This window comes from Arachis hypogaea, chromosome 11, assembly GCF_003086295.3.
Source record: "Arachis hypogaea cultivar Tifrunner chromosome 11, arahy.Tifrunner.gnm2.J5K5, whole genome shotgun sequence".
Classification (NCBI taxonomy): Eukaryota; Viridiplantae; Streptophyta; class Magnoliopsida; order Fabales; family Fabaceae; genus Arachis; species Arachis hypogaea.
Window position 1 is genome coordinate 139,256,121 of NC_092046.1, and position 7,879 is coordinate 139,263,999.

At 33.5% G+C, this 7,879-nt stretch overlaps 1 protein-coding gene across 3 annotated transcripts; it reads left to right on the forward strand.

Moving 5' to 3' along the window:
- Positions 1-2,751: 2,751 nt before the first annotated feature.
- On the forward strand, positions 2,752-7,097 carry LOC112722978 (DUF21 domain-containing protein At4g14240). Of its 3 annotated transcripts, none has more exons than XM_025774186.2 (14): positions 2,752-3,285; positions 3,374-3,450; positions 3,626-3,709; positions 3,806-3,919; positions 4,182-4,265; positions 4,350-4,421; positions 4,662-4,729; positions 4,981-5,068; positions 5,157-5,230; positions 5,316-5,679; positions 5,789-5,835; positions 5,923-6,004; positions 6,209-6,276; positions 6,817-7,097. In XM_025774186.2, the coding sequence occupies exons 1-14, from the start codon at positions 2,865-2,867 to the stop codon at positions 6,848-6,850; spliced, it is 1,677 nt and encodes a 558-aa protein (XP_025629971.1). In that variant the 5' UTR covers positions 2,752-2,864; the 3' UTR covers positions 6,851-7,097. The 3 variants fall into 3 exon arrangements, with proteins under 3 accessions (XP_025629971.1, XP_025629973.1, XP_072063645.1); XM_025774188.2 differs by having other exon boundaries at positions 6,826-7,097; XM_072207544.1 differs by having other exon boundaries at positions 2,777-3,285; positions 3,597-3,709.
- The last annotated feature ends 782 nt before the right edge of the window (positions 7,098-7,879 follow it).

The following is a 7,879-nucleotide window of genomic DNA, read 5'->3' on the forward strand; positions in this document are numbered from 1 at the left end:
GAAGAGAAGTGCGACAGAGAGGACTAAGGCACTAGGTTTTAGGTACTTGTGGAAGTTGTGGTGGTGTTGAGAGCAAGAGGAGGGAGTGTGCGTTAGAGAGAGGAGAGGGAGAGGGAAGGGGGAGGGCTGCAATGGGAGGGAGATGGAGGGGGAGTCTGCGTTGGGGAGGGAGGGATTAGAGTTTGGGGATGGTTTGCCAAGTCACTAAAATACGATGGCCATGTCAGCATTGTGCTGGCCGAAGATTTGCTCCGGCAAGTTTGGCGACACGCTTGCCAAATTTTAAAATCTTTTAGGGACCATTTTGTCAATAGCAAAAGTTAGATACCATTTTATCAGCGCAAGAATCTTTCGGGTACCAATTCGGTATTTACCTCAATTATTTAGGGACTATTTAAATTTTATTTTTAAAATTTATTGGGGACTATTTTACACTCTATCCTAGGAATTGATTTTTCCAAATTGCATACGTGAACACTTAGCGACGATGTGTACGAGTTAACGTTTCATGTCAGTAGTCATCACTAATAAAAGAGGATTATATTATCTAATAGAAATAAACGTTAAAAATTATTTTGTATATTTTAAAACTTGAGAATTGAAAGTGTTAGATTTAAAAAATATCGACTTATTTTAGTAACAAAAATGCTATTTGTACACCAATATCAGTTACTAATGTATTTGTGTATAAAATATGTGTAGTTTAATTTATTTTTAATATGTATTTATATTCTAACATTATTTTATATTGATGGCTAATTTTGACAACTAATTTTAATATACATTTAACATAATTTTTTGAGTAATTACTCAAATAATAATAAAAAAGAGAAAACTAAAGACCCAACAAGAAAACGAAAGAAAAGAGAAAACTGTATTTGGTGTGAGAAGCAGGTCAAATTAGGATTTAGAATGTATATTACGAATTTCTGACATGTAAGCTTAGAGCATCTTTAACGGTGAACAAATGAAGGACCCATTTACTGTTTGTCATGAAGACCAACTGTTGGAGCAAAATAAAGATGAGTCCCAACATATTTTTCAAAGCAAGCAAGACCCTGCTCAGAGAGACTTGATTTGTTTTTATTTTGATCAATAATATTCTAACATGTAGCAATTAAGTTAAAAAAAAAATAATATGGCATTAATATAATAACTAACGTTGCATAATATGTTAACCATACATATATTTAACTTTACGTATATAATTAAAAATACATAATATGTTAACCATACATATGTTTAATTATTCTGTTGGTCCATATAGTTTCGCAAAATTTTTAATTAGGTCTCTATACTTTTTTTTTCTTTTAATTGAGTCCTTGCACTAAATTTTTTTTTAATTGGGTCCCTATACTTTTTTTTTCTTTTATTTAGGTCTCTATACCAATTCTTTTTTTTAGTTGGGTCCCTATAAAATTAAGCCAATTACTACTAAGAAGGACTTAATTGAAAAAAAAATTAGTGAAGGGATCCAATTAAAAAGAAAAAAAATATATGGACCTAATTGAAAATTTTACAAAACTATAGGGACTAACAGAGTAATTAAACCTTATTTATAAATTAAATATGATTTAAGTATTTAATATAGTTATTTAAAAAGTTATATTAAATAATTAAATTATATTTAATTTATTAATAATTATAATAATTAATTATAATTCTATTTAATTAATAATTTATATTAATTATTTAAATCATAATTAATATAAGTAATTAAATTAATATTGAATATTAATTATATTATTATATTAAATTAGCCATTACAAAATTAGTCATTGGAAACTAGCCGTTACTATATTACCATTATCATTAACAAATTAATTATGTTTTTCTTTGTATTAAGTAATTTTACAAATTAGTGTAATCCTGAATGATATATTGTGTATTATTGTTATATATGAATTTATTTAATATTAATATCTTTTAATAGTGAATTATTTTTAAATTTATAAATTTAAATTATATTATTAAAAAAATTAATTATATTAATTTTAAATATTTTAATTAATTAATTAAGTAAGATCATAATAAAAATTAAAATTAATTTTTTTTAATAAAAAAAATGTTTTAAATTTTTATTTATTATTTATAACACAAAAATTGATATAAAATTATTTTTTATAACAGGGTTATAAACAGAAACTAAGATAAATTTCCTTCTGGAGAGGTCTTAGGAAGTCGGAACCGAGGCAGAGGGCAAGGTTGATTACCCCTGCCTTCTTAAAACTTTGGATGTACCTTGTTCTTATAACAACAGGGACAAAAAACTTGATCCACAAGATTCCACTACCTAACCCTTTTTTTGTTTCACTCTCAAGTCAGTCAATTCATTTTTACGACTCCACCACCTGTCCACCACTTGATTGCTGACACAAAAAAAAAACTATATTGGCTAGTTTAATTTATGTGTATTATTTGTCTTTTACATTATAAACTTTGAGTTCGTTTGGAAACTATTTATTATGAAAAAGAATTTTATTTTTTTTTAAAAATATTTTTATTTAAAATTTAATTTTATGATTTTAAATAATTATAATATATTAATAATTTAAAAATGTGAAAATAGATTAAGAAATTAAATTTTTTTAGTCTTATAATTTTAAGAAATTTAAATTTTTTTTAGTTCTAATTTTTAGCATTTCAAATAAGTTCGAAATAATCACTTAGATTATGTCTAATTTTAAAAGCAAACGTGGGCCGCTAAGGATGACCTTAATATGCCGTTTTGTGTTTGGTGGCGGTCAAGAATGTTGATCCATTCATTCAGAGGCAAAAGGCAAACGATCCAACGGTGACGATTGCAAAAGGTATATATATGAACATACCGTGAGCGAGAGCGACGTGCACTCTGTAGCACGTGGATGCATGCAGAGATCACGTGCACCAATAATTTCCAATTTTCGGGTCCGGGGTCGAAGCCAACCAACCTTGAAGTCCTGCCTGGCTGCTGCCATTACCATTCACCTTACCAAAGCATATCCCTCGACGACGAAGAAGAAGAAGTAGCCGTTGAATCGAGGATCAGGATGGTGAATTTGCTTAACGCGTTAATGGTGACTCGGATGTTGACTCGGGAGCACCCTCAGGCTGAGGCGGTGTCAGCTCTTGGCAGCGAGATTCCGTTTGGCGATGTGTGGTGGTTCGTGTACGCCGGCATCTCCTGCTTCCTTGTGCTCTTTGCAGGGATCATGTCCGGCCTCACCCTCGGTCTTATGTCTCTTGGTCTCGTCGACCTCGAGATCCTTCAGCGCAGTGGTTCTCCTTCCGAGAAGAAGCAAGCCGGTACTCTACTACTCCTCTTCTTCCTCTTCTCTCTCTCTTTCTCTTTTTTCTCTTTCTTTTTCTGTTAACTATAATTATTACTGTGTAGCGGTTATACTTCCCGTGGTTCAGAAACAGCACCAGCTTCTTGTCACTTTGCTTCTCTGCAATGCTGCTGCCATGGAGGTAATTGAATTCCCAATCTCCTATTCTACAACTCCTTCATTCAATTTCTGTTCTTCTGGCTAATTGTGTATATATGTATCTGATATTCGCAATTATATAAGTAGATTTTCGTACTGATTGCTAAACCCTGCCTAACTCTTAAACAGCTGTTGGCTTTGAAACTTGCAATCTGCAGGCTCTTCCCATATACCTTGATAAGATATTCAACCAGTTTGTTGCCATCATTCTCTCTGTCACTTTTGTTCTCTTCTTCGGGGAGGTTTGTCATTCCCTTCTCAATGTTATTTCAGAGTTTTTGTCCCTAATCAATGTTTTCAAGTTTTGAAATACTGCCTCTTTTGTTTGATGGTTTCAGGTTATTCCACAAGCAATTTGTAGTAGATATGGTCTTGCTGTAGGTGCCAACCTTGCATGGCTTGTGCGAATTTTGATGATAATCTGTTATCCAGTTGCCTATCCTGTTGGAAAGGTATGTTATTCTACAGAGCTTATTCCTTTCCGATATAATATAATTGACGAGAGAGCAGAGGATTGGAACACAATAGAATGAGACATCTGTGCAAAGATGTTATCTAGATTATGAACTAGATTATGATGTGTGTACAAATTCAGATCTTCTTGGAGTTGTTTTGTGGACAGTTAAATGCATCTTGGTTAGTTAAGAAGAATTCTCTAGTGTGTTAGCAACCATGCCTGCAAGGGTTTAATTTTCTGTACATCATTTGTTACAGGTTCTGGACTACCTGTTGGGGCACAATGAGGCTTTATTTAGGCGTGCTCAATTAAAAGCTCTTGTATCCATTCACAGCCAGGAGGTATATATTGTTATTGTTCATCAATCGACCCACCTGTCTTGTCTTTCTGTTTGATTAACAAATATTGGACTTGCTTGTTGTAAGGCTGGGAAAGGTGGTGAGCTTACACATGATGAGACTACAATTATCAGTGGAGCGCTTGATTTGACTGAAAAGGCAAGTGCTCTAATTCACCAACCATATTGACTTCAACCTCTATATTAGTGTTTTGTTACATGGCAATCCAATGCAGTTTTCAATTTGTCATATCAATGCAGCAGAATTTGAAGTTTCTTAACTATTTTTAGTTTTAGCACACGGTGATGGTGGAAAGTGGAAACATGCGAAGGCTACTACATGTACTGGTAAATTCTAACTAGGGTCTTGTGTTTTCTTCTTAATTTTGTCTTCGAACAGACTGCTGAGGAGGCTATGACTCCTATTGAATCAACATTTTCTTTGGATGTTAATTCCAAATTGGACTGGTTAGTTTTCTTATATTCATGGTCATTATTCTTTTATTAGTAGGGTGTAAATAGGTAACATAATTGTTTTTAAAATATGTCTAATGTTTTAAGATGAATTCTTGCTATTCTTTCTACTGAAGATATATTTTCCACCTTTGCTTGTATGTTGTGGCTAGAAATTCTTATGTTGCATTCAGGGTATAATTCTTAGTGTGTATACTTTTTTTTACCTTAAAAAAAGAAGTTTAACCTTGGCAACCTAAAATCAGGGAGGCAATGGGAAAAATTCTCGCTCGTGGGCACAGCCGAGTTCCTGTCTATTCTGGAAATCCAAAGAATATTATCGGTCTTCTGCTTGTAGGTTTTAACCTTGTCAGAATTTGACTTTTTTCCCAATTATGTTGCCTTTTTGGGTTCTTATTTACATTAGTTCTTTTTCTATAAGGTCAAAAGTCTCCTCACTGTACGGCCAGAAACAGAGACCCCTGTCAGTGCTGTGTCCATTCGGAGAATTCCACGGTGCGATTGTCTTTATTAATCTCTTATCTTGCTTTACAAATAATAGCATAATATCCTTTGTGTAACGGTTTATTTATATGGACAGGGTTCCATCAGATATGCCTCTCTATGATATTCTTAATGAGTTCCAAAAAGGAAGTAGTCATATGGCCGCTGTTGTTAGAGGCAAGTCGAAAGGGAAAGAAACTCCGCAGATAATTGAAGAGAAACAAGAAGAAAGCACTAGTATTGATGGGGATTCACAGTTGACTACTCCATTACTTCAGAACCATGACGATAAATCAGAAAGTGTAGTCGTTGATATTGACAAGTCTCCAAGGTCACCCAGTGTTAATAAACTAACTGGTTTGCAACGTAGTGATAGCAAAACAAATTCGTTTGAAAATATTGAAGAGGGTGAAGTGATTGGTATTATCACATTGGAAGACGTATTTGAAGAACTTCTGCAAGTAAATTTCTTTTCTGAAATATGCCCCTCCTCCCTTTCTCCAATGTTTTAATCTCCCCCGCTCTCTGAAGTCTAACCTCTCTGCTTATTATAATCGTTCTACCATGCAGGAAGAAATTGTTGATGAGACAGATGAATATGTTGATGTTCATAAGAGGTAAATAGAGAACAAACCTAAGTGGCAGAGATGGATGAAGCTACTGCAAATCTGAGCTCTGATGTTTGTTTAAATTATATTTTGCAGAATACGTGTGGCTGCAGCTGCAGCTGCTTCCTCAGTGGCACGAGCTCCATCAACCCGAAGGTTGACTAGCCAAAAGGGAGCAGTAAGTGATTAATTATTACCTATTATTACCGATTTTTTTTTAATTTTTTTGGTCATACTAGATAAATGAAGTCAAGTTTTAACTTTCTATAGGGTTTGGGTTTTGAATCCTCACTTAGGTAGCTTGAAGTATCTTATGTAATCTCCAGCATGAATGCTCGCTCATTATGTTTGTGTTTTGTGGTCTTGTTTCTTCAACATCCAGGGAGGCCAAAGTAAGCCCGGCCAAACTCCTAAGAAATCTTCAGAGGATCATGGATCCAATTCTACAAGGTAACAAGAAGGAACTTTATGTTAAACTATCCGGATAAGGAGCCGTTAGTATGGAGTGGTTGCTTTTTGTGTCGGCAATGACAAGGGTGGCAAACAGGCCGAAACCCGTTAGGCCGGCCCGTGTAACTCGTCAAAAAAGACGGGCCGGGCTAGAAATTTGAAACTGCCATAATTGGAAAGCCCGCCTAACCCGCACCGCCTAATTGGTGGGCTTTGGTGGGGCGGCTTTCTCGGCGGGCCCGTCTTTTGTTGGATTATATTCTATGTTTGATTTATTAGAGACTTGAAGATGTTTAATTATATGTTTTGGACAATGTTTTATTTTTTACAATGTTGGTTTTATTATTTTGTTTTAAAAAACTCGGTTGATGATTATGTTTATTACATATTTAGAATTATAAAGACTTTAATATTTGTGAATTTAGAAATTATAATTTTTTTATGTCTTTAAAAATTATAAATTTATTAAAATGGTCGTAAAATTGTATATATTGTTTAATATTTAATAGTTTATTAAAAATAAAATAAAATAAAATAAAGAATTGGCAGGTTTAGCTCGCCAACCCGCCGTTAACGCGAGATAGAGGAGGAATTCGGTATTGTTTCACTAGGCAGGATGGGACAGGCTAGCTTGTTTGCCATCCTCTGCAAGGTGATGTTTACGAGGAAAAGCTCTGGATAGTTTTTATTTATTTATTTGATTTTGTTATCTATATATTTTACAAGTTCCCTTCTAAAGAATGAATATTTATATATATGTATGCATGTATCAATATTTCTGTTTATTGATATTCTAATGAAAGCTAAGATTATTGGAATAATTCTTCCTACTTGTCTGCTACTAGAGCCAAAACGTCTGCTATCAGCTCTATCAAGGCAATTCTTAAAGCAGCCCTCATTTTAAATGTTAACGGAAAGTTATTGTAATATATCTCGAGTTAAGCCTCAAAGTTATTTCTGAAGTTAATAGTTATTTAATTTTGTTCTCAAAGTTACACTCTAGGACTCATAGTTGAGTCCTTCCGGCAGTTTTCATTCATCATTAGTCATCGGAAAGTTGAGGTAGATTGATTCCTGTCACACTGGACTGACGTGACAAACGAAACTTTTTGGTTTGCAATGTTGTCTCTTTCTGTTTTAAAATCTTAATCTCCAATTTTTGTTCACTGAACTCTCTGAGTATGTGTGGTTCAAGTATTACTTTGTTACAAGTATTACTTTGTTACAAAGATTTTATTCCCATTAAAATTAAATATACTCAAGGGGAAGGTGGGAATTGAAATGATAGTATTTTAATTCTCAAAAATCAAATTTACTTGGGAATAGCTTTTCAAACTTTGAACCAAATATGAGTATATGATAATCTTAAAATTCCTAGAAATTATTTATAATTACTTCAACCACATACATCCTCTTTTCTCATTCTCTTCTTATTCAACCTCATTCTCCAATCTCACTCTTCCAAATCCAATCATCAATCCAAAAATTCGTTTGAGGTTTAACTCGTTTGATCAGTGTTGTCGTAGTAAAACAAGTGGATGAAAAAAGTGAAAGCAAAAATTCCAAAAATGGCAATCGCGAACATAACGAGACGGAAGGTGAA